The sequence below is a fragment of the Neomonachus schauinslandi genome, chromosome 4, assembly GCF_002201575.2.
Source record: "Neomonachus schauinslandi chromosome 4, ASM220157v2, whole genome shotgun sequence".
NCBI lineage: Eukaryota > Metazoa > Chordata > Mammalia > Carnivora > Phocidae > Neomonachus > Neomonachus schauinslandi.
In genome coordinates, this window is record NC_058406.1 from 103,588,803 (window position 1) to 103,614,356 (window position 25,554).

Genomic DNA, 25,554 nt, shown 5'->3' on the forward strand with positions numbered 1-25,554 from the left:
CCTTCCCCACAGGGGCTCTGGGACATTTTAGTTTTCCCATGCAAGTCCGGTGGGGCCAGGATCACTGGTTGGCTGGGGGCGGCAGGGGCGGGGGCAGCTGGCGGGGAGGGACAAGAGGGGCACAGACCCTCTAGCCTGACAGGCCCGCCAGTCTGGCCTTGTCTCTGAGAATGTTACAGAGAAGGGCAGCTGCAGCCTCGGGACAGGAGGTGGGGTCGCTTACCGGAGAAGCTGGAGGGCGGCATCAGGTTGGACACTGCATCCGTCCAGGGCTGGGGACCGTCCCGCTGAGGCTGCACCCTGGGGCGGGTGGGGGGTGCTGTACCTCCCGGCGTGCCTCACTCCCCGCCGCCCCCGCCCACTGTGGCCGCTCTGGCTGCTGTGGCCGCTGCTGCCAAGACCGAGGTAGAGAAAAGAGCCAGAAAGCATTTCTCCTTTTTTTTTTTTCCTCTCTCTTTTTAAACCAGGCGAGAATGAGTCTGCAGCAACCCTGTTGGTGCAAAATAAATAAATAAAGCCACCAGGGAGGGCTGCAGCAAGCACCTCACAGGATGGCGGGGGGAGGGAGCAAAGAGGGAGACTCGGGGGTGCAGGAGGGCTCAGGAGGGAGAGGCGGCCAGCAGCCCGAAGGGGTCTCTCGTGGACATCCTGACTCCCCTCTGGGGAGCTCTGGGGCCAAGCACCTTCCTCAGGGGTGTCAGTCTCCCAGATGCAGGGTGATTCTGTGCAGCCTCTCAATCTAAATGTCCCCCATGGGTATTGTTTTGTGGGGAAAGTTCTCAGTCCAGAACATCTGCTGGGGAGCTTAGTTCGAGACTCCTTTGGTGGGGGTTCCTGAGGAGCACCTCCCAAGCCTCCCTGGGGGGCTGCTCAGAGTGGGGGCTGCAATCCTTATGATGTTCATGGGTTGCTGGCCTAGAAACCTGGGTCTCCACACAGGAATGAGACAGGAGAACAGCTTGTCTGTAATGCGATTTAAGTACCCCCACCCCTGCCCCTGCCGCACATACCTCTGGCCTTTAAAATCATTTTATGAAGAATAGCACAATTTGGGGTTTATGTTTAGCCAACTTAACCCCTCCACCGAGAGGAACACAGCACCCCCACATCACCGGCCATTTATCCCTCAGAGGAGGGCTCACAGCGATTTGTAAAGCCAAGAGAAGTCCTGGGGCATGATCACAGCCAGAGAAACAGGTGTCTGTCCTGTTCCCTGGTCTCCTCCCTGCTAGAGTTGGGGTGAAATTGTGTTTGTTTCCTTTCTGCATGATGACAGGAGGACTCTTCCAAGGGTCGGTCTGGGGCATCTGACTGACCAGTGTCCAGCCATCCCTTCTTCTTTTGGGGTTTCTTGTGCTAGAAGACAGCTGGGGCTGGGATTGAGTTTGGGCCACCCCAGGTCTAAGGTTGGTGGACTGGCACACCACGAAAATGTTCTGGGGTCCCTCAGGATTGGGACTCTTTCCCGGAGGCCACTAAGCACCTCTGAGCTGTGACCTCAAGGAAGACAGAAATGGTGTCAGATTAAATGTGTTTACAGAGGTGCATAATTGCAGTTTGAGTTTGTGAGTGTGTGTTTCACCTGTATGTGGATGTGTGTCTCTCATCAGATTTGTGCTGACCCCTAAAGTCTACTTCTAAAGTGCACATAAGAGGTTTGAGTTCTATCTGTGATGTTCTTGGCCTCCATTGTAACCTATCCCTGTACCCAAATCCCATAAAAAAGTTATCCCAGCCCCTTACCCCCACCCCATCCTTATCTTTCCATATCCAGTTTTTTTAGATTCTGGGAAAAGGGCAGGGTGCCCAACCACTTCCTAGCTGAGCTGAGAGGAAGGGGGAAGCAGAAAATCTAAAGATCTGGATTCATGTTATATACAGGTCCTTCTGGGCTCCAGCCATCAGTCTCTGAGCTTGACACATCTCCCCAGCCACAGCCCATGGGGAGATGCAATGAGGTATTTTAAAGTCCTATTCTTAGCTTCTGAGCCCAGAGTTGAGTTCTGTTTATCCAGGGTGTCCTGGATCCCCCTGGTGTCCTGAGGACACCATGGTCCTCCTAGAGGTCCTTATGTGCCACCCGAGGCCTCTCAGAAGCTGGGGGTGAAGGGTCATGGGAAAGGAGACGCAACAAAGCTGAGGCTGGAGATGGTGTTCCTTCATCACCACCCTCTGGCTCTTGGCCCACTGTCAGGCAAGGCTGTGGGCAGAAAACCAGTCTCAGCAATTGCTCACCCCCAACGAACAGGTAGGGACCACCCTCCAGGGGGCACAGGTAAGAAAAATGTGAAGGTGGGAGGAGATCCAGGGAGGAGGGCCAGTAGGCTCTAGGGAAGGGAAAGGAGTCCCTCCTCCAGGTCACTCGGACAGCCCTTCGGGTGACTCAATTTCAGTGCTGAAGAGTTCCTTGTAGAGTGGAGGGAAAGCAGCTTGGACCACGATGGGGTGGAGATGCTGGAAGGTTTGCAGCTTTTCCACGTGCTGGCTACACAGGCTCCGAAGCTTCCCCTTGGGTGGCAGCTGGAGATGGGTTAACAGGGGAGGAGGGTCAGTACTCCAGCCTTCTCCCCAGAGCAAAGATGTCCTCTCCTCCCTGGGCTAGGGCAACCCGCCTTGCTTTCCCCCTCTGCGCTCGGCCCTGGGGGAATGGCTGGATTAGATCCCATCACAGGGAGGGGTATGTGTTCAGGAAACTGGAGGCAAGCGAGGACTGCTACGGAACAAGTGCATGTTTTCTGAGTGAACCGCCTCATCACATTCCTGCTACTCCTGAAATGAACCCTGGTGAATACTCTAACTCACACTTCCTGCTCTTAGAATAGTGAGACCCCATGGTTCTGTTCTAGTCTATTGCATGCCTCTTGGACCTTCGTCAATGCTGTTCTCCTCACCTGGAATGCCTTTCTGATTTTTCTTTGCTTGGCTAATGCTTCCTCACTTTCAAGTGTCACCTCCTCTGGGAATATTTCTCTAACCACCTCTCCCTGGATTAGGGGCCTTTCCTTTGGACTTCCCTTTGTGTAGTAGCACTTAAACCCCATTTTAGGGAAACGGTCTAATTTGTCTGCCTTCCCACCCTAGCTAGGTTTAATCTAGGGTCTCTCCTTGTCTCTTTCTCTCCCTGTCTCCCCCTCCCTGTCTGTATCTTCTGTTCCTGTCATGTTTGGCACATGACAAATGCTCAATAACTGAATTATAAATGGTTTCCAAGCAGGTACCCAACACCACCAGTACTCAGCCAGAGGGGAACAAAAAAGGCCCAGAGACCCATGAGGAGACAGAGGCAGGGAGACCTCGCTGGAGAAAGGCTGAGAAAACCATTCATCTTCTGCATATAACCTGTATGTGGATGTGTGTCTTCCTTCATCTTCCTGTATAACCAAGCTAGACTTAAAAAGACCACTCACTAGCTGCCCCCATCCTTCCCCCTCTACTTAGTTTCCTAGGAAAGGGACAGTCAGAGAAGACTAGGCAGCATAAGATCTCTTGATATCTCTTGGATTCATCCTCTTTTCATTTCTACTGGTTTAGTCTGAGTTTGTCTGGACTATCACAATAGCTTCATCTGTCCATCCATCCATCCATCCATCCATTCAATAACTGTTGGGAACCTACTCAGCTAGGCACTGTGATGGGCTGTGGTGATATATCACTGGATACAATAAAGTAGAATAAAATATCTAGCTTTATTAAATGCCTATTCTAATGAGGGAGCCAGGAAACAAACAAATATATATGTCTGAGAATTTCTTAAAGAACAATAATGCAGGGGTGCCTGGGTGGCTCAGTCATTAAGCGTCTGCCTTCGGCTCAGGTCATGATCCCATCCCAGGGTCCTGGGATCGAGCCCCGCATCGGGCTCCCTGCTCAGTGGGGAGTCTGCTTCTCCCTCTCCCACTCCCCCTGCTTGTGTTCCCTCTCTCGCTGTGTCTCTATCAAATAAATAAATAAAATCTTAAAAAAAAAAAAAAGAACAGGGTGGGGGGTGGAGGGCTTTTTGCATCAGGCGGTCAGGGAAAACCTCTCCGGGATGAAGAGATGGAGCCATTTGGAAGACTAGGGGAAGAACCTTCCAGGCAGTGGGAACAGCAGATACAAAAGCCCCGAGATGCAACTGTATGTGATGTGCTGAAGGAATAGCAAGGAGGCCAGTGTTGCTGGAACAGGAGACTGAGGGGCCAGTGGGAGGAGAGGAGGTGAGAAAAGAAGTCGGGGACATATCGTGCTTGAGGCCACTCAGCCATGACAGACTCTGGAGTTGCCACTCAGCAGCATGGGCGGCTAGAGCAGGACTGAGACCCGTGCTATGTGGCTCCTGCAGGACGGACCAGGGAGGACCAGGGGCCTCTCTAACAGGCCACGTGAGAACTGATGGGGGGGCCGGTGATGGTGGGCGGTCTGTATTCTGAAGGTGGAGTCAACCAGATCTGCTTTCCAGCCGAGCTCCCAGGCTCCAGTCTCTCCTTCCAATCCGTCTGACCCGACTTGAAGTTCTTTAGGACAAAAACTGTTGTGTAGGTCATTTCTCTATCCTCAGCACCTAGCACTCACTGTGCCTGGCACATAGCAAGGGCCCATTGCTTGGACGGTTACATAAGTGGTTCCTCTACGCTGGTTCCAAATTAAATTGCCTAAATAATAGCTCTGATGATATCATTTCTAGCCTTCAGAGCTCTCCATTGCCTGGAAATAAAGCCTTCGCTCTTTAATATGGCACTGGAAGTCCTCTCTGATTTGCTACCTGACCTAATTTCAAGCTTGTCTTCTGCTACTTCCCCGCCCTCATCAATCAATGCTAGCTCCCAATCTTACCCATTAGTCAGAATGTACCATGAGCTATTCCCCATATCTGTACTATTTTATTTTGCCTCCTTATTTTTGCTGATTGTTCCCATAGCCTGGAACGCCTGCCCCACTCCCATGAATGTCTGTTAAAATCTGACACACTTCATGGCTGACCTTAAATGCCACCTTCCTAGGAAGCATTTATGACCCACTCCTTTTACCCCAAATTATTTTTTTTTAAATTTTTTTTTTTAAAGATTTTATTTATTTGACAGAGAGAGAGACAGCGTGAGCAGGAACACAAGCAGGGGGAGTGGGAGAGGGAGAAGCAGGCTTCCCGGCAGGGCTCAATCCCAGAACCCTGGGATCACGACCTGAGCCTAAGGCAGACACTTAACGACTGAGCCACCCAGGTGCCCCACCCCGAGTTATTTTTAATCCCTGTTCTATGCTGTCATAACATTCCCCCGATATCTCTTATCAAAGTAACCTATCGGGCGCAGGGATATGGTGGGAGAGCACTGGGATTAAATCTTGCATTTATTACTTACCAATCATGCAAACTTGGACTAGTCGCTTAAGTCCCCTCATCGCTAAAAGGAGGTTTTAATACCTGTCCTATTGACTGAGTTGCCCTGAGGATGACAGCATGTCTGGGACAGCACCTTGTTAACCGCATTACTGTTGTATCACGTACCATATGCTACTCCGTATTAGGGTTACTGGTACACGAGCCTCCTTGTACCACACTAAAAGCCCTTGGTGAGGGCAAGGACCGCCTCTCTGTATCTTTGCATTCCATGGTGCCTTGCACAAGCAGGTGCTGGGTGAGTGTTGGCTATATTAAGCCAAATTATTTCCTGGCAGAAATCCCTCCCAATTCCAGGTTCTCTTCACTTTCCATCTGTACGCACATGGAAGTGACGGCTCATCCCTTCGGCATGGCACTCAAGCACTTCCTCCTCTGTACCCTCGGATCCCGGCCCTCGCAAGCCCTGGGGGCCCAGCTCCTGCGCTGGACCTGACCTCCTCCACTCCTCCACCTCAGGGACTGCTCCTACCTTTGCCAGGATGCCTTGGCGGTGAGTCTTGTAGAGATGGTGATGAAAAGCCAGCTCCAGGTTGTGCTGCAGCTGCTCTACCTTCCTCTTCTCTTGGAGCCCTGGCCGGTCTGAAGGAGGGCATGGGGCCATAGCGAGAACAAGAAAGAACATGGACATTAACTTCCCCCAAAAGGGTGTATCATGTTGGACATCTGTGCTGGATAGCGGCCTTCTCGGCTGAGCGTGTGCGCATGTGCGTGTGCATCCTGGTTTGATCATGAAAAGTTCTGGGGCCTGGGGCTTGGCTGTCTACAAGGAAAACTGGGGAGAGATGAAAGGGATAAGAACATCCAATCTCCCGGGGTGCCTGGGTGGCTCAGGTCCTGATCCCAGAGGTCCTGGATTGAGCCCCACAGCGGGCCCCCTGCTCAGCGGGGAGCCTGCTTCTCCCTCTCCCTCTGCCCCTCCCCCTGCTCCTTCTCTCTCAAATAAATAAAATCTTTAAAAAGAAAGAAAGAACGTCCAATCTCCTGACTCCAAGCAGCCTTCTCCCTGGTACCCTGATATTTCACATAGCCCATCCAATGCTAGGATTCCACCATGGGGAAAATGAGAGAGAGCCCTGTCACCTGGCCAAGGATGAGCCCGATAGCAAGTGGCTTTGGTGAAGCCTCCCAGGCCAGCAGCAGGGCCTCTGCAGCCGTCTGTGGCTAACTCCAGTGGACAAACCACCTTTTGCCCTGGCTCCATAAAATAGCCAGAAGTCATCTTTTAAGTCTTTATTTCTAGTTTGAAGGACGTGTTTAGGTTTTTATTCATTGGCAGAGCCAGACAACAGATAATCTTGATGGGCAAACTCAGGTTAGTAGCTCTACCCACTTCTCCAGGTTCTCCAAATACTTAGCATTCCCTGGCTCAGCCCAGCCTGCTCCGTCCCAGTGAAGTGGGTATCCAGAGTCCTGCCGTGACAGCCCACAGTCTTCAAACTAGCTTGAGCAGACCAGTGATTCCCAAGCACATGACAATCACCTGCGGGAGACTGTACCCCAGCTCAATGACCTCAGATTCTCTGGGAGTTGAGCCCAGGGAAGTATCACTTTTTAAAGCTCCCCAGGTGATTACAATGTGTGGGCTCACTGGACTCACTGACATGAGAACTCACGAGCAAATGAATTTCTCCCTGGGAAGCGGCGCACTTCCTCTCATCCTCACGGCTCCCTAGCTCCCCACTTCTCCAACCCCACCTTGGAGGCTCCTCTGAATCTTCTTTCTGCTCTTTAGAGCCATTTCCCAGATTTAACCACATTTGAAGGTCCAGACCCTTCAATATCCGTCCCTCCCCTGTCACCTGAATGTCCCTTAGGCAAGCCCAACGACACTCACTGGCATTGATGAGCACGAGGGCTGTGTAGAGAGCAATCTCGTCCTCAGAAAAGCGCAAGGAGCTCAGGGAGCGGGAGAAGTCGAAGATGGAGCTGATGAGCTCACTGCAGCCTGAGGGAGAGAAAAACCAAAGGATGAGCAAAGTGGGTGAGGCCACAGTGCCCGAGGACACCCACCCTCCTGGTGTTTGGAGCAGAGGGGGTGATTTGCCCTGAAAAGAGGGTGCCTGGGTCTTGAAGCTTTAGATGGACTTGCCATCCAACTCCTGTCTCTCTCATTTTCCCCTGCCCCTCACCCAAGGCTCGGAACAGCTCCATGCCACCGTATTTGCCTTCGAAAAAGACCGTGTGGTTGTCAGCGTTGTAGGCCCGGCACATCCTGACCAGCACCACTTCCATTGCTCCTGGGGAGAAGGGGGGGGCATGCAGGCAAGAGTCAGGCAGAGCCAGGGAGCTGGCTCTGTCCCCCTCAGTGCCCTGCTTTCCCTAAGCCGCCTCCCTCTGCTCAGCCCCGCCCCATTGCATGCTCTGCCCCCCTCCCTCCAGGCCTGCCCACCCTCCCTGGGCACCTGCTTTGAGAAGCACAATCTGGTCATTCTGGCAGAGCTCCATGAAGCCTGAGAGCCTCTTAGCGAACTCCACCACGTACTGAATGGCCTCGGTGAGGCGGTGGGCACAGCGTTCCCACATCTCCCACATGGACTGTAAGGAAGGAGGAGGGTCCCACTGTAGCCCCGTTTATGACCCTGTCACCCTCCCAAGCCCCTGGGAGCCCAGACTGATAAACTGCAGGCGTGAGGAGTTCACTCGGGGTGAACTCCTGTCATTTGGTCGCACTCACTGAGCACCCACCAGCCGTTGGCACTGAGTTAGCTGTTGTGGGGAAATAAAAAACATCTGAGATGCAGCTTTGCCCTCAAAGAGTTTGCATTTTGTTGAGGTGAGAAGCACATACTGACCCCTCTCCCCAAAAAGACCTGCCCAAAGGTCTTAAGAACATAGAGAAGCAAAAATTCAGTGTCAAACGAGTGTTTTTAGAACATGTGGTGTTGTCAGGAGTGTGACAGGAAAGAACATAAACTTTGGGAGCCTGGTGGATCTGAATGTTCCTGTGGCCCCACTACTTTGTGACCTCGAGTAGGTCTGTTAACTTCTCTGAGCTCAGTTTCCCAGGCTGTTAAGAACAGAAATAAATGCCAGCCTCACGGGTCGCTGTCGCAAGAGTGGAGGATCATTTATGGGAAGCATTTAGCACAGTGCCCGGCAGAGAAGGGGTGTTTAACAAATGGTAATCAGGGTTCTGACCACTGCTATCATTGAAAGGGGACGGGAAAGGAGAGTGTACACACCAAGGTGTGGGCGCTGGCGGAGGTAGGAGGAAGGCAATAGGCAGGGGAAAAGGAAAACCTCTCACCCATCTGCTAGGGGGTAGACACACACACGCTCACAAGCACGCACCCGCAGGTCTGTCCGTGCCGCCCCGCCTCGCCCCAGCCCACTTGCGCGCGCACTCCCTCCCCCGCCGCCCCCTCCCACGGGGTCTCCCGGCCTCACCTTCCTCTGGTAGCCGGCTACCTCCTCCCGGGAGAAGATGTTGGGGCGCTGCCGTAGCAGGTCTTCCAGCCGCAGCTGACACGTCTCTCGGTAGGACTTACAAACGTTCTGCACCAGGTGCTCTGGGGCCAGAGGGGGAAGGCACAGGCTCCATCTCAGCCAACCGCTACCCTACCCCATACAAAGGGCACTCCTTGGCCGGACCCCCCCACCCCCCGCGCTGCCTCCCCTCCTCGGCCCCTCTGCTCCCTTGGGCTCACGTGTGGTGTACATGGGGTGCTGACCAGGGCCCCTCTCTTGGAAGCCCCTCCCTCATCATCCCTCCCCTCCCCGCCCCCCAGCCACTCACCAGTCTCCGTCAGGGAGGCATAGGGCGTCTCCGGGGCGCTGTGGAAACTGGGGCTGCCGTAGCTGTCCGGGCCCCGTCCTGGCTCCTCGAGCCCAGGATGCCCGGCGTCCTCAAAACGAAGTCCACATGTGTCGGGGCTCAGCTGGCTGCCAGTGCTGTAGAAGCGCTCGCTGGCCTCGGCCTTGCCCCGCTCGGGGCTGTATTCCGTGTGGTACAAGGCCCCATCGGGCCCGGCCTTGGCCAAGCTGCTGGGGTAGGAGGACCCGGAGCCTGGGGCTCTCAGGAGGCCAGGGGGGCAGGCCGCGGCCTCAGGCAGGTCAGGTGAGGAGCCCAGGGGCAACTGCCCGTCTGGGAGCCCGATGGGGCCGGCGAGGGGGTCGGCTCCCTGGCCGCCCGCTGGCGGGGTCTTGGCCACCTGTCCCCGCTGCTGCTGTTGCTGCCGCTGCAGCTGTTTCTGCACCTCGGCGTGCAGGCTGTCCCTCTGCTTCTTGGACATGCGGCCGAACTTGACAGCTGAAAGAGGTCGGGGATCAGGAGTTTTCGAGGCAGGAGCACGAGGTACAGGGCAGCCTCGACAGGCATTTTGATCATTACAGAATTCAACTTGCTGTTCCCTCAATAGCTGGCTCTGAGCAGAGCTTCTCCAGTGTGGCCTAAGGACCTCCCCGGGGGGCCCCCCACTTTTGCTCGAGACCCCTCCCACCGCCTGCCGGTGTTTGCGGCAGGGCTGCGTCCAGCCCAGGCATTTAGGTCTCCCAAGCAAAGTTTCCCAGCTGGAAACCAGCTTCTGCTGGTAGCAGAATTCAAGCAGTCAGTCTGGACTGAGGACTCTGGTCTCCTGATGTTTGGGCTGGGGTGGTCGAGTTGGGGGCCTGGAGCTGTATTGGGGTCACCTCGCCTGTCTAGGAGGGTCGGAGGAAGAGGAGAGCTGAGAACACAGGTCTCCCTGTGGTCAGGCCTGCAGGCTCACTGGTGACCTAGATACTCACCACAGCCCAACCCATGCTCCGCGGCTTGTTTCTGAACATCCTCTTCTGCTCTCTCTTTCCTGCCTTTTCACTCCCCCCCCAACACCCCTCCCAGGTGTGGGGGCACAGCCCCTCGCCCCGCCTGCCCCTTTGCACCCCTGCGTGTTTCCTTTCACTTTGTTATTTTGGGCGCTGAAAAGTGCTGACAGGCTCTTTCTGGCTCCTCCGTCACCTCATGCCTCCCCCAACCCCGCCCTGGGCTCCCTCTGTGGTGGTGATGGGGGGCTGCGTCGAGGTGGTGGGCGAGGACCGAGGAGAAAGGCACCGGGAACAGCCGCCCTCCCCACCCTCGTGCCTTCCAGGTGGCTCTCGGGCTGGCTCTGGCTGCAGTCCTAGCCACTGTCCTGTGTCCTAGCATGGGGATGGGGGACCAGGGAGATGGAGCTAGGGGCAGGACGGTGGATGTGGAAGCTGGACGGTAACTGGGCCAGTTCTTCTTCCATCCCGGGAAGAAAATGAGGAGCCTGGGGCGTTGGGGAAGGGAGGGCTGTTCTAGCAGAGCCTACAGCTGGGGACCACGAAGAGCTTTGGTGAGGTGCACCCCCATGGTGCGTGGCTGGCCCGTGCCCCACGGAAGGACGCGTCTACAGGATAACCTCTTTGGAGACTCCGCCTGCTTGGCCTCACCATCTCGGGACATGCCCAGTGCCAGGCATTTCTGCAGGCGACAGTGCTGGCATCGGTTTCGGCTGGCGCGGTCAATGGGGCAGTTCTGCTGGCGGGTGCAGGAGTAGACCACGTGACACTGCTGGCTGCGCCGGAAGAAGCCCTGGGGCAGGCAGACGGGGACCTAGGCTGCCAATCCCGGCCAGGCCCAGCTCGCTCCCCGGGGCTTCCAGCCCAGGCTCTGGCCCCCGCTTGCCCAGACCCCACGCATGGCCAGTCCCTTTTCTCACCTCCCTTTCTTAGCAGAATTATAATCTGCCACGCAGTCATGTCCCCAGATTCAGACAAAGCCCTCCTGTGTAAGGCATCTCTCCAGCAGCTCCCTAGCTGCCTCAGAGCCCCTTCTCCCCACCTTGGAAGAGACTGTGTGTGTGAGTGTGCACGTGTGCGCATGCTCACCTTGCACCCCTCACAGGTGATAACCCCGTAGTGGATCCCAGATGACTTGTCCCCACAGATTTTGCAAGGAATCACTTCAATTTGTGCTGGAGGAGAGAAAGAAAGAACAGGAGGTGAGCCCAGGGACCTGCTCTGCCTCCTTCCCCACGTCCCCGGGCTGTAGACACAGGGACACGGTGCTTCTCCACCCTGCTCCAGCTTGCTCTTCACCTCTTGCAAAATAGAAGAAGTGCAGTGCCAAATGCTGCTCAACAAAGGGTCTGGGGAGGCCGTTTTCGGTTTCACGGGGCAGCCAGGACCTGTACCAGCTCCACAGGGGCATAAAGTGCAGCTGCAGAGAGGCCACCTGCTCAGCCCTTCAAGTTGAAAAGCTCCAGTTGCCCCCCCTGCTGCCTGAGGATCTAGGAGTTCTCGCTGCTTCACAACACCTGCTTCCCGCGCAGGGGGCTTCCTTTAGGCCACCCTCCCCCACCAGGCTTTGCTCCCATGGGCAGAGTGTGAGGCATGGGGGTGGGGGGAGGAGATGTGGTGCACCAAGGCAGGGGACCAGGTAGAGATGCCGGTCATCCTCAGCCTGGCAGTGAAGGCTCAGGGATGGGCTGGGCAGCGACCAGGGGGCCAAGAGGTCAGGGTCCACAGCATGGGGCCCAGAGAAGGCAAGGAGGACTGAGGTGGAGCCCAGGAGAGGGCTCAACAAGCCAGGTCGGTCAGATGCTGGCGATCCAGGGTGAGAATCAAACAGGGCACCGAGGCCCCAGGCCCTGGAGCAGAGAGTGGGCAGCACATGAGAGTGACTATGTTGATGGGCCCAATCGTATGTGCGCCGATCATGAATGTTACCTCTGACTGGGACTAGGGACCAGCTCATTCAACCTTTGTCCTGTCCTTTCTTTTCCAGGTGGAGGGATAGACCAGATGAGGTAAGGTGGTTGGCCCAGGTTCATGCAGCTAAGTTGCTCCAGAGCTGGGTCTACACCCTAGCTCCTCTGCTTTCCATTATGCTATTCTGTGTACCTGGCTTTGGGGGCCCATACATCGGTGGGCATGTTTGAGGGTGTGTGTACACATGGAAGGTACAGGTGCTTGTGAGCCGGCAGGTGCACCTGACTGTGTGTTAGTGTTTGTTCATTGGCCAGTAGGACCCCCAGCTGCCCACTGAGCTCATCGTGGCCTTTTGGGGCTCCAGATTCTTCTCCTCTACTTCGCCCTGTCCCTGTCAATGCCACAGCTCTCTACTGGTTCAGCGAGCAGCAGTTGGCCTTCTCCCAGCTCATCTTTGAAGGGGAATTGGGATTCCCACTATGTCAGGGGTTTTCATCCATCCCAAGGGGACAGGGCTCTCTTCTCTGCCATTGGTGCCCTGCTGCTTCCCCTTTGAGCGGGGAGGCTGAGGCGGAGCAGGCCAGAAAAGTGATCTACACCCCAGCCCCAGCTCATCTCTGACCGGTCCCCTAACCGTGTCCCACCCTGAGGGTCAGTGAAGGTAGCAGCTTGCCTGTAGGGCAAACCTGTATTCCGGTGAGCTTACCCCTGGCCCAGGCCTGGACCCCCCAGTCATGCATAGGGCCTCCTTACGTGAGGTGGGGAGGGGAACTATGGCTTGCCCACCACCCCCTGATATTTTGTTTCCCTCATCTTGAAACCATTGTCCCCTCAAGCCAGCTTTGAGCTGAGTCAGAGTAAGCAGCTGCCTCCTCATGGGGGACAGGCCCATGGGTGTCTGAAATTCTTCCATAAGTCACTCCTCTCCCCCACCCCAGCCCCCACTTGCCTGCCCAACACCCACATAGGAGGCTGTGATCACTGGGGACAGATGGCAAGTGAGCCTTTCAGATTCTTTCCCGTAAATTAAGAGCATATTGGAATGCATGGAAGGGAAGAGAGAATAAGAGGGGTTTGGTAGCTGGAAAAGGGGCAGAAAATGTGGAGGCACCTGAATGTTGAGTCACTTAGATTCTCTAGGCCTAGGTTCCCTTGTCAGTGAAATCAGAATAAAAAAGAACATTGCTTGTGTGTGGGATGATTGTAGCTAGGATGGTAGGTGTGATGGTATTACCTGCGGAAAGCACTGTGTCTAAGAGGCAAACTCTATATACACTTTTGCCACAGAGCAGAGCAGAAGGCAAAGAAATGCAGGGGGCACCTGAGGCCCAGCAGAAGCCTCATGCCCCAGAGAGTCTGCGCTCGCCTCGACACCTTCCCCTCCAGCAGCGTGGGTCTCTCTCCACAGTGGCCCTCAGCCCAGAGAGGGGAGAAACCAACGTGGGTCACCCAAAAAAGTAAGCAGAGGGGAGATTAGGCCAAGCCACAGTGGGAACTCGGACTCCAGCCCAGCAGTCAACCACAGGCCTCCCTGTCTCTTCCCTTCTCCCAGAGCCACATCCGGGTGCGTGTGTGCGCCAGCCACACAGGTGACCCAGACACATCTCTCCCTGCCCCACACCTGACCCACTGCTGGTCTCGGCCCCAGGAACCTCACAGCGCTATAACCCAGACCTTGCTCTTCTCATGGGATGATGTGGCCAGCCATGGACCCCCTTCACAGATACCTGTGTCTGGGGGGAAGCTGGAGTCTGGACCCCAGCCACCAGGCCAGCCACTCTTCAGGGTTCCCCAACCATAGGCCCCCAAGACAGAGGTACAAAGTGAGGCAGGAACACGGAGTCAGGGGTTCTGAGCTGGGGGGGCCAGACTCTGTAGCCTCTGATCTAGAGAGACCAAGAGGCTTGGGACTGGCCGACACCAGAGACTTAGACCCTGGGATGGAGAAACAGGTGCAGACACACAGAAAAACCCACCGTGATGTCCTGGCCCCAGTGCCCTGCCCCTGGCCCTGCCTGCACCATCAGCCCCTCTGCTCCCACTGCTCTCTCCTTCCCCTGCCACCTGTAGCCCTTTCAGTGCCATCTGCCCGAAACCTCAAAGAGAAAGTCCCGGTGCGCGTGAGTGTGACTTGTGGAGGCGGGGAGGGGAGAGGACGGGAAGGTCTGGCAGAGGTGGCCGTGGGGTGAGCAGGAGCTGAAAAACACCTCGGATCCCTCACCTTCACAACCTACCCCTGAGCCCCTGCCTGAAGCAGCAGGTGATGGGAACCCAGGTTGGGGATGGGGAGCTGAGTAATCACGGGATTACTCAAACTGTTGCACTGGAGCCTGGCCTGCCAGGAACTTACCATCTAAGGGCCTGCCCGTGCCAGGAACTCGAACCAAGCAAAGGTCAGGCCCGTCTAGGCCAGCCCCTGCGGCCCCCGCTGCTTCGGGAAGAACTTTGTACCTCACTGCTGCTCTCTCCCAGGGCCCATCAAAGGAAACCCTCTCGCTCCCAGGAGACAGAAGGGCCTATTTGCTCATGAAAGCTCTTGAAACCGTCTAGCGACTGCGTGACTCTAGCCCTTTGCGTTTCAAACAAGATCACGGAGGGATCTTGTGAGCAGGTCCCTGCTCAGGTCTGGGGGCCCAGATTGTGCATTTGGACAAGCTCTGGTGGGTGCCCACGCTTGCTGGTCCTCAGCCTACACTTTTGAGTAGCAAGAATGTAGCCCCTCTTGAGGCTTTCGGGCCAGGCTCCTCCTCCTGGGGGATGAGGGTGGGGTTGGCCATCTTTTCCCCCAGCTCATTCCTGTGTCGTCTCCTCAGCCTGGGAGACCTCTAGAGCTGCTTTCTGGCACGGTACCGGGGAAAGAAAACGAATCTCTTCTGGGTTGCTTCAGAGACCGAAGTATCCCCAGGGAGCTTGTTATGCACACCTTCTCTGTGGGGAAATCCGGTAGCAACAAGGTGGTCTGTCTTCCCCTCCCTCCAACCCCTCTAATCTCATCCTTCCCACAGCTGTGAGATTCATTGATAGCGCTCTCGGAATGCAGCCAGAGCCTGGCCCTGGGCCACCTTAGGAAGCCAGCCCTGGGCCTTGTCCAGGTGCCCCATGCCACAGAGAGGAAGTGGTAGGAGCAAAGGAGGGGCTCTAACCCAGGGGGGTCTCTGCCCTCAAACCCCACAACCTCCCCTAGCCCTGCTGGAGAGTGGATGCAGTCAGAGGAGCCGTGGGGTCCTTATCTTCTGACAAAGCAGTCTCCAGCTGCGCCTACCTTCTCTTCTCTTTCTCTCTCCTTTTCTCCAATGGACAGTAATTAAGGGGGGATAGTAATGATAGACACAAGCCTGGGCTGAATTCTTACTCTGTCCCGGGCTCTGCATACGTGTTTCGTTAATGATTACGATAACCCTGGGAAGTAGGCATTCCTTGCGTTGTCCCCGTTTTACAGATGAGAAAGCGGTCCAGGAGGGCCTAAGTGGCTTGCCTAAGTTTACACAGTCCGAAGTGGCATATCTGGCATTTGAACCCAGGTGTCTGTAACTCGAGAGCCCATGTCCCCAACCGTTAAGCCATACCCCCTGTAAGGATGAGGTGCCCAGATGCATCGAGGAAATGGGATAGGGAACAAGGTTACTGGCTGCAAGGGAAAAGCGTGAAGTGTGGAGGTGGGCTGGGAACAGAATTCAGAGAGGACCCCCTGTGGAACTAAAGCCAGGTCTCATGTCTAGTGTAACGACCCATAGAGGCATGGTTCCCTCTGCCCCAGCTTTTCCTCTGTGGTGCCCACCTCCTCCTGCCTTTACTCATGTCCTGGGGCAGGCTTCCAAGGCCAGGGTGGAACAGCTTGCCTGACCCAACAGAGCTCCTTCGGGGGTGTGGACTGGCTTTCATACATCCTAATAGGCCTCTGCAGAGATGAATGAGTGAATGGGAAAGAGGAATGCATCTCTTTTCTTAGCTTAGCTCCCCCCAACCCCCACCGGCACGGAGACCACAGCTCGGGCCAGGGGTCCCCTGTGTACCCCAGCCTGTCACCAGCCTCCCTCCTTTCGCAGCTCTCCTTCCCACAGCTTCTGCAAAGCTGGAAACCACGGTGGTGGGTGCCACCACAGGGGAGCAGGAGGGGGAGGGTCAGTGGGGGGCCAGGAGAGAAGCCGCTCTACCTGCTGAACACTACTCCCAAGCCAGGGCGAGGATTTTCTGCTGATACATCCAGATCCCAGGGCTGAGAAAGTAGTGAAGCTAAAACTCAGGTGGGCGAGGGAGAGTCTGGGGTTCTGAAAAGCCACGAAAGACAGCCAGCCACCTGAAACCCCTCCTGGTGCCCCCGCCACCCCCGCAGTCTGGGACAGGAGAAAGGAGGGGAAACAAAAGAATTGAGTGAAAACAACCAGTGAATGGGGAGGAGGTGATGAATCACCAGGAGGAAGCTCTGAGGAGTGGGAGCCCCAAGTCACAGTTAGCGGCTTCCCGGCCTCCAGGGTTATATCTCCCTTCCACAGGGCTCTGCTGTTCCAGGACACACGGAACCCAGGGACACTCTGGCTCTGGTGCTGAGGCCCCGTCCTGTTCCTGTCCCTTCCCCAAAGAGACAGCCCCATCTGGCCCAGAGGCCCAGGACAGCATTGCAGTAGCAGGAGGAGTAGAGGTTAGATCTCAGAAAGGACTAGCCATGGAGGACAAGAGGAGACCCCAGGGGCTGCCTTCCTTAGAGGGCTCTTAGCATGGGAAAGTCCCTGTTCCCTGTTTGAGTCAGGGGCACAGAGGCAGGGGAGGGGAGGGAGCCCCTGGGAAGAGTGGGGACACCAACACCCATGCTTCACTGTACGGGACAGGCTGAGATGTTCCAGATTCTAGTACCTTGGGCTGAGAGTGTTTGGGATTCCTGTTAGGAATGGAAGAGAGGAAAAGGCAAAGGGCCAGGGGTGATACAAGGAAGGAGGAGGCCCTTTGTTAAGTCTTCAGGTGGCCATGGGTTTTCAGGATAAGAGCTGTGGCACCCTGCCTGGGGACCTGGACCTCTTGCAGGCCCACTGCTCGTCATTATCATGACCAGACTTGGAAAGATCAGGGCACAGCAAAGACAGACATGCGACCTCTCACCTGTCCCCCCCAACCCCCTCGCCATCCATACCCAGTGCTGGGGCCTCATGCCTCTTGGCTCCACACTGGCCATGTCCTCAGAGAGAGATGACTAGGGCCACCATCCCTCTGGCTGGCTGGGGAGTCTGTTTGGCTAATGGACATTTCTTCTTTACTTAGCAGCAGGTCGCCCTGGCAGGGAGCTCTGCCATCCTTTCAGAACCTCCATGGACTCCATGCCTCCCTCTCTCTGTCTTCCTAGCCCCGATCAGGACTCCGCATCTCCCCTTCACTGCCCATCCTCCTCCCTCTGCATCTCTCGCTGTGTCTGTGTGCCTTTCTATCTTCTGTGCTCCAGCTCTGTCTCAGGTTTCACACCTCAATGTTTGGGTGGTATTTCCTGGTATTTCTCCATTTATAGCTCCATCAGGACATCATTGGCCTCCGCACCTCTCTTTATTTCCTGGTCTGTGTCTACCCCTTGGTCTCTGGGTGTGTCACAGTCCCCAGCCCCCCATGTGCTGCCGCTCTCTGGCTATGGTCAGAGGGCATGGAGGTGGCTGGCACTCACTAGGTGTGTGTGTGAGGGGGAGGCATTCAGTCAGATAGCCTGGGGTTGTGAGATACCCAGAGATGTCCAAGTGAGAAGGACGGGTGGCATCCACCCTCAGATCGGAGGGGACCCCCTCTCCTATCTACCAGCGTGGATGGAGCTGTTGGGGGGAAATCATGTAGAGCTGCCTAGAAGCTCCCTCCCTCAGTCCTGGGGACTCCTGCTCTCCCGCCGAGCTCTGAGGCACACCCAATCCTTGCTTGCTAGGGTGGATTTGCTGACTGGGGGCCATTTCTGGGAAGATTGGTTTGCTAACCTTTGCTGCTAATCGGAAGAAGCTAGAAAGAAATGAAAGCTCCAAAGGGCCCCTCTTCCTGTGGAAGTTTTTGGCTCTTTTCTTCGCCCCGCCTGACCCACCCCAGCTCATACATCTGCACTGGGATCTCTGTCCCAAGTTCTTCCTTTCCTATGGCCTCCTCTCCGTCTATGTCCTGGGAGAGTTGAAACGCCTTCACTAGCCTTGAGGGTGCTCACCTTGGGGACCAGGGCTCTCTCCTTGGTCCTGGGTCCTCAGAACTGGGAGCCTCTCCAAAGTTGGTTTTGTTTTTAAGTTCGGCTCTCTTGTTTTGCTGATGAGGAGACCAGGGCCCAATGACTTGCCTAAGGCTACGTGGCTAGTCAGTGACAGAGTTGGCACCAGAACCTGGTCTTTAGACTCTCAGCCCGTGGGTCTTTCCAGGACCCAATATGGCCTCCCCTCTGTGGTTTGTGGGAAGACCCCAGGTTGAGGCTGGGGCTGCCTCAGGCCTCAGGCCACAGGGACATGGGGCTTCCCTTTTGCTCATTTGCCCGCTGCTCCGAGAGGTTCTCTAGCTTTCCTTACCTGAACACAGGGATTGTCTGATTTACCCATCCTTGCTCTGCTAGAAGGCACAGGGACCCCAGACATCTGTCCACTAGCTGTTGGCCCATGGCTCCACACCAGGAAGGGGGTGAAGCTGAAGGCTTTCTGCTCCCATCTCCCCTGCCCTATCCCCCTCATCAAATGGGTGACTGAAACTGGGGACACACACACACACACACACACAGAGACCTGGATGCAGGGTTCTGACCCTCTCTACCTGCCGATCTGGCTTTCCTCTTCCTGTCCTGCTGCTTCGGGGCACAGCAAGCCCTCTGGCCCTCTGGCTCCTCTTTCACCCTGCTCGGAGGTAGGTTGGAGGCATGGAGGGAAACGCTGCAGTGGGAGTCCGGTTGGTGCCTGTCAGTTAGCAGCCGCCCTCTGCTGCAGCGGTGGGATCTGGGGCGAAGCCCTGGCCTTGCTGGGGCTCAGTCCTTTCTTGTTAAATGAGGAGCAGAGCACCTCAGATACTCCTGCAGATCCTTTCCAGGGCTCACGACAGAGGCATTCCTCTATAGCCCACTGTATTACCCTGCTCTAAGAAAATTGCCTGGGGAGCAAGACTCCTCAGCTACTCCACCCAGCTCCCAAAAGACCTTGGCCTTGACTGGGACACACGCTGCCAGCAAGAAAGAGCACTCAGCTTTGCTCACACTGTTCCCAAGACACCCCTCTGTTCCAGAGGCCCAGGGATGACGATGGCGTCCAGGCTTCCCCACTCCCAGGTGGCCCCATTCACTTACTTCTCATGACTGAGCCTTGGGCTTTGCCGCCTTAGCTCTCTGTCCTCAGCAGGGGGTGGTCCAGGGATGGGGCAGAGTTGGCAGCTGGGTCGGGGGTGAGGCCCTTTCTGCAGAGCCTCAGCCCGCAGCTCTGCACCTAGCTCTCTCCCAATTCTTCTGGGCCAGGGGGGTTTAAGCCACCACCACACAGGTGGCCGAGTGACAACCCCCCCCACTGCATCCCCACCCCCTCTGGGGTGCAGCGAGTAGGATGACAGGCGCCCCACGTGGCCAATCTGGGCCTGGGGCAGGGTGTGAGGGGCGGGGCAGCCAATTGCAGGGGGCGTTGGAAAATTCCAAAACCACATGCGACAGCCACACGCGGTAAAAGCTGTTTCCACCCGCCAGGGTAGTTCTGGCTGGGGAACCAGAATGGAGCTCACAGGAGCCCAGCCAGGTCCCTACTCCCCCTCCCACTGAGGACCCGAGCCTGACTCTCTGCCCAGTGACTCCAGGGACAGGGATGTTTCTAGAGGTAAGTCACAGGATGTCTGCCCGGGGGCAGTGGCTTGTGCCACCTGATACGCTGTGGACTGCCAACAGCCGCCCACTGGGGTGCAGTCTGGGAGGCCGCCTCACCACCCACCATGCTCATGCCCTCCCACAGATGTGGTGTATGCCCTGGGCTAGGGAAGAAATGATAATTGCAGCAGCAATAATCATCAGACAAATACCCGCTATCTGCAGGAAGTGTTAGTCTGTCAGAAATTTCCTCAAGAGCAAAACTGAAATTGGAATGCAGATGATGATGATGATGATGATGGTGATGGTAATAATAATAATAATAATAATGTTTACTTTGTGCCGGAAACACTTCTTAAGGTTTTATATGGATTATCTAATACTCACAAAATACTTTATGAGGTAGGTACCATTATCCCCATTTTGAAGATGAAGAAAATGAGACACAGAGAGGTTAAGTAACTTGCCCAAGGTCACACAGCTAGTAAGTGGTGGGGTCAGGATTCAAACTCAGGCGGTTTGGCCCCAAATCCCACTTGAGGAATGGGAGGGTTTCTCTGGTTCAAGTCTGCTCTTGAGGGTGTCTCAGCTTGGGAGGTCTCCTGGCATGTGAGTCTAGAGTTTCTCAGCCTGGGGGTCCTTCTGAGGGGCTCTCTCAGCCTCATATCTGCTCTGTGGTGTACCTCAGCCTGGGGATTCCTCTTCAGGGCCCTTCAGTAGCTCGGCCCTCTCTTGGTCTGGGGGTCCCTCCGGGGCTCCTCCCTTCTCGGGTTGTCTTGGACCCCATCCTTGCAGTTGTCTCAATTTGGAACCTATTTTTCTGAGCCTCCCAGCCTGGGGGAGTCATTGATCTCTCCTGGATTCTCTGCACCAAACTTCCTAAGAGGTCTCTGATCTTGCCAGGCCTCTAGTAGCTCCTCAGTCTGGTACACGCCTTTCCTGGCTGGCCTTCCTCAGGCTCTCAGGACCTGGGCAGTGGCTTGGGGGAGGGGCCATCACCCTGGCTTCTCATAGGACACTCTGGGGTGGGGGTGGGGGCATGGCTGCACAGGACCAGTGGGCTGGGAAGGAGGAAGGGGGCGTGGTCCTGGCCAAGGTTTCTGTGGTAAGAGGTTAAGGTAGGAATGGAGCATAGCCTCTTCCAGTTCCAGCTGCTCCGAAAGTCCCCCTTCTCCCTCCCCACCCACATATGGTCCCTGGCTCCCATCCCCCCAGCGCATGAGCACGTCACTCCTTGACCTGCTTTCCTCCCAGGGCCCTGCTCAGCATTTCCGTGGGGCCCTGTGGCTAGGGGCAGGCGAGGCACCGATCAGGATTGTGCTGAGCAAAGCAACCCCCCACCCAGGAGGCTGTAGCATCCTGGATGGCCCCCCAGCCCCTGTCTGCCCAGCTCAGGGACCAGGGGATGCTGTTGCCTCTGAGATTTCTCTGCCTAGAACAGGGAGGCTCTAGGCGATCTTGGAAGCCAGAGCAGGGTCAGCGAGCTCTCAGGAGGAACTGGTAGGTAATCCAAGGGAGGGCCATGGAGAAATGCAGGTGGTCTCTCTTGCCCCAGAGCGGTCCTCGTTAATTCAGGGACATATGCTTATGGAGGCTTTCCCCCAGAGTACCCTCAGGCTGCTAAGGGCATGCATGGCCCTGATGGGATATAAGCTTTGGGACTGAGGTGGAGTGGGTGCATTTTCTGGGTGAGTAGCCTCTCCCACAAACTCGGCGGGGGGGTAGGTCTGCTGTGCTGAGAGGTCCCTAGAGAGGATAGATACTCGTCAGTATCCATTGGGAAGTCCTTCCTGAGCTCTAGCCCCCTTCCCACATGCGCAGCCTCAGTCTTTCAGGGCCCAGAGTGTCCCTGTGTGTCATGTTTCCTACAGAGGTGAAGGCTTTCCTGCTCTCCAGCTCTGCACAGCCTGGCTTGTTCACACCTCAGGACGTGTTAACCACCAAGAGGAACACCAAACATGGCTCAGCTGCCACAAAGCCTGGTGGCACAGGCTCCCTGAGTCCCTGAGGCTGCCCCTGCCTCCGTCTCCCTCCTTCCCCCTGCTGGCTCCTGTGCCTCTGTCCAGCACCCCTCCTCTCCGTCTCCCACGGATCCCTTTTATAATCACTCTCTCCTTGCGTCTGCCCTGGTCCCTCTCCGCAGGCTTCCCCCTGATCTCCCGTCGCCCTGCTCTTGAGGTTTCTTCACCCCTCCCCCTGCCGGGCTCCCCATCTCCCCTCTTTCCCTAGGCGCCGCCTCTGCCTGGGCCAGCTCCCGGCTTCCTCTCTGGTGCACCCCGCCCCCCCCCCCCAGGCCCGCCGAGCTCCAGCCATGGCTCCACACCCAGCACAGGTGCCGCCCCAACCCGCTACTCACAGGTGTGGGTCTTCTTGGCAGCCAGCAGCTCTGGAAAGAGAAGAGAGAGGGCCGGGGCCAAAAGCTGAAGACCATGGGCACCAGGAGACCCGCCCCTTCCCATCACAGGCCCTATCCCACCCCATTCCTTCCTCCAGAACCTGGTGTCTGAGCCAAAGGTGGGACCATCCTCCACAGCACACCTCTCTTCGTTCTCTGCCCCGCGGGTCCTCAGAAGCGCCAGGCTCCTCACTACCTCCGGGAGTTCCCCAAACAATTCCTTCCCCCGGGAGGCCCTTTCCTGACACCCTGCTCAGTGTAAAGCCAGCTTCCCCTCATTGCTCAAGCTCCCGCTGGAGGAGCTGCCCATGCCCCTCTCCCTGCCCTCGTGCTGACACTCAGCACCATGCATTTGGCTTCCTGACATTCTCCGCGCTGCTACCTAACTGCTATCATTGTGTCATTATCCATGAAACGAGGCTCTCCTGCTAGCTGGGAAGCGGTCTGTCTCATTGGCCTTGGTATTCCCAGAGCCTTCTATAGTGGCTGGCCCATTAGAGGTGCGCGATAAATATTCTGCAGCCAGAGTTACATCTCTGTGGGAGTTGAACCTCTTGGTTGCTTATTTGTGCCTGAAAGCCCCTAGGACTGCCCAAGGTGTGGAGGCTGAGAGTAAGACGCTGAGGATGTTTGGAGGAAGAGGAGGGAGAGCGGGGAGCACAGACCCCGCTCTGCCTTCCTGGGCCTCTGGCCGGCCAGCCTGCTGAGGAGGGAATCCCTTCCTCCGGCTGGTCCAGGTAGAGAGCAGGCAGTAACGTGCCCAGGTGGGTTGACGTGGGGTGGGCAGGGATGCACATATTTCGGAGGGGCAGCTGCTAAGGGGAAAGCCTTAGCTAGAACATCGTGGCCATGGTGGGGGTGGGGAGAGGTGTGGGGGGGGGGGAGTTGGTCATTCATTTATAGCATTTATTGAACACCTACCAAGGGAGCCCCCTTTGAAGAGGCTTCCCCTGCCAGACCTTGGTCCGTTTCCTACAACCACACAGCAGCTCCTCATAGAGCACAAGGCCAACCTCTTGTCCCAGAAAAACCTACAGCCCTCCCTCATGCCCCCTAGAGTCTCCCTAACCTCTGGATCTGCTCTCCTGTTATATTTTTCCTTCCACTGCCCAATCCTGGTCTCCACCATCCCCCCCACACTGTCCCTCTGCCCAGGAGATGCTCCCCACTGGCCGGCCTCCTCCGCGGGGGACAGAGTGGGGGTGAATGGACTAGAAGGGTTGGGCTCTGCTGGGGGTGGGGTGGGGGAGGACTGCCCAGGGAAGGAGTGGTTCCATCCGGCCCCTCCCCCCTCCCCCTGATCCTGACTGGCCCCACCCAGCTTCCTCCCTGACGTGGCACCCTCTCCCTGGCCTCCAGCCTTGCACCTCAGAGCAGTCCTGGGGTGGGGGTGCTCCCCTCGCCAGCCATCCTCCACCAGGTGGCCCCCGGCGCCTGCTGGCACTCACTCCCTTTGGTGCTCATAGCTGACCAAGCATGTGGCCGTGGGTCGTGCTCTGAGAGGGTCTCTGAGTTAGACCACGCGGGGGGCCAGGGACTGCCTGCCTCTCTGTCCCCCACTGCCTCCGGTCTGCTGCCCCACATTCTCTGCAGAAATGAAACCCCACCCTCCTGGGCCAGTGCGGAGGAAAGTGCCAGGCCAGTGGGCATGGGCAGCTGACAGGGTTTGGTTGCTTCCTCCCCCAGGCCTCTGTCTGTCACCCTGAAAGGCAGGACAGGTTCGTCCATTGGTGAATGAACGGAAGGTGGAGTGGCCAGCCTTCCAGCCCTGGCGGCCCGTTCTGCCCGCCGAGGAAAGCAGTGTCGCCCCCTCCTCGCAGGGGGCGCTCGCGCGCTGGGGAGGGCCTGCCCACATTCTGACCCTTCCTGGGTTCCGCTCTTCACCCCCTCCCCGCCCCGCACCTGTCTCTTCCTGCTCCGCTGCTCCCTTTCTTTCCTCTCCACGTGTTTCCTGCTTCTCCCCCTTTCCACGCTCTCCTCCTCCGCAGTGTCCCCAGCCCCTCCTCCTGCTTCTCCTTCAGTTTCCTTCAAGACTGGCGTGCATCTCCTGCCAATCCATCTCTCTCCTCCTTTCTTGTCTTGCCCTCCTCCTCCTCCTCCTCCTTGCTTCTTGACCAGACTCTTCCAATCTCTCTCTCTCTTCTGGCAAGTCCTTTCCACCTGCCTGCAGGGCCATGGGCCTCTTACCCTGCGAGGCTCGGTGCTGTGTCTGTGGGACCCTGTCCATGGGGCAGCTCCCTTGGTGCCGTCCTTGCTGCCCTGGCTGCCCAGGAGGGCAGGGAGCAGGGCCCAGGGGAGGGAGGAGGGAGCAAGGAGGGAGCACCTGGCCAGTCAGCAGGCAGGGGAAAGGAGTGGCTGACAGAGCGGCCTGGCAGCAGGAGGGGACAGGGCGAGAGACCAGAGGAACAGGGTCTAGAGCCTTAAAGGAGGAACAAGTGAAGGGAAGGGGACTAGCGTTTGCCAGGCACTTTGTGTAAATCCATGATTTTCCTCGATCCTCACAACAGCCACCATTATTCCAGATTTACCCATAAGCTACATGATGCTCAAAGATATTACTGACTTGCCTGAGGACAATAAGTGGCTGCCCCATGATTTGAACCCAGGTCTTTGTGACTTCAGGATGGTGTGTTTTCTACCTGACCAAGAGAGGTGACAAGAACAGGGCTTCTCTGGGGGGGAGTGGTGGTGGGGGGTGCCGCTCCTCCAGGAGGAGGTCAGACTCATCCCATGGTTCCTCAGTTCCTGAGGCCTCTGCCCGCTTAGCCCCGGCACCTTGCTGCCTTTCCCTAGAATTCCGTGGCTTGCTGATGCCTCCACATTTTCCTTGTCTGTCAGGGGCCGTGTTGCAGGGCTGGAGGGGTGTGTGGGGGCAGAGGAGCAATGGGAGGGGAGAGGCCAGGAGAGACGCTGCGCTGCACTAGTTGGAGGAAGTAGAGCCCCCAGACTCGGTGGGCGCACACTGGGGCCCGCACGGAGGAAGGGCTCTGCAGAAGGCTTCAGGACAGAATGAGGCTGGTGCAGGTCCTGGATGCCACTTCTGTCCTGCACAGCCTCGGTCCAGAGTTTGATTAGCTGGGCCTGGCTCTCCTGGTTACCCAACAGGCTGGCTGGCCAGGGGCCAGGATGCAGTGGGGCGGCTCCCTGGCACCTCCTCCTGCTCGCTCCCGGCTGGTAAACAGCAGAGCAGGAGGCAGCCCCGCCACAGCACGTGGCACCTGGCGTGGAGAGGGCAGGCAGCTGTCCCTTCCCTCTCCTGCCCTCCCATCTCGCCATCCTCCACTCCCGCCCCACCCTGGAGCTTCACACTCTGCTACCATCAGCACCTCCATTCCTGGGTGACTCCCAGGGCCTCCCAAT

General features: G+C 56.8%; 1 protein-coding gene across 2 annotated transcripts; it reads right to left on the minus strand.

Moving 5' to 3' along the window:
* Positions 1-559: 559 nt before the first annotated feature.
* Positions 560-24,461, minus strand: RORC (RAR related orphan receptor C). 2 transcript variants are annotated; one of them, XM_044914196.1, is made up of 11 exons: positions 24,382-24,461; positions 22,156-22,185; positions 11,207-11,292; positions 10,769-10,910; positions 9,114-9,626; positions 8,765-8,886; positions 7,780-7,912; positions 7,507-7,614; positions 7,212-7,322; positions 5,847-5,956; positions 560-2,520 (listed from the first exon to the last, which is right to left on the minus strand). In XM_044914196.1, exons 1-11 carry the CDS (start codon positions 24,419-24,421, stop codon positions 2,359-2,361), a joined length of 1,557 nt encoding a protein of 518 aa, XP_044770131.1. In that variant the 5' UTR covers positions 24,422-24,461; the 3' UTR covers positions 560-2,358. The 2 variants fall into 2 exon arrangements, with proteins under 2 accessions (XP_044770131.1, XP_044770132.1); XM_044914197.1 differs by lacking the exons at positions 22,156-22,185; positions 24,382-24,461 and adding an exon at positions 17,377-17,383.
* Between the last annotated feature and the right edge of the window lie 1,093 nt (positions 24,462-25,554).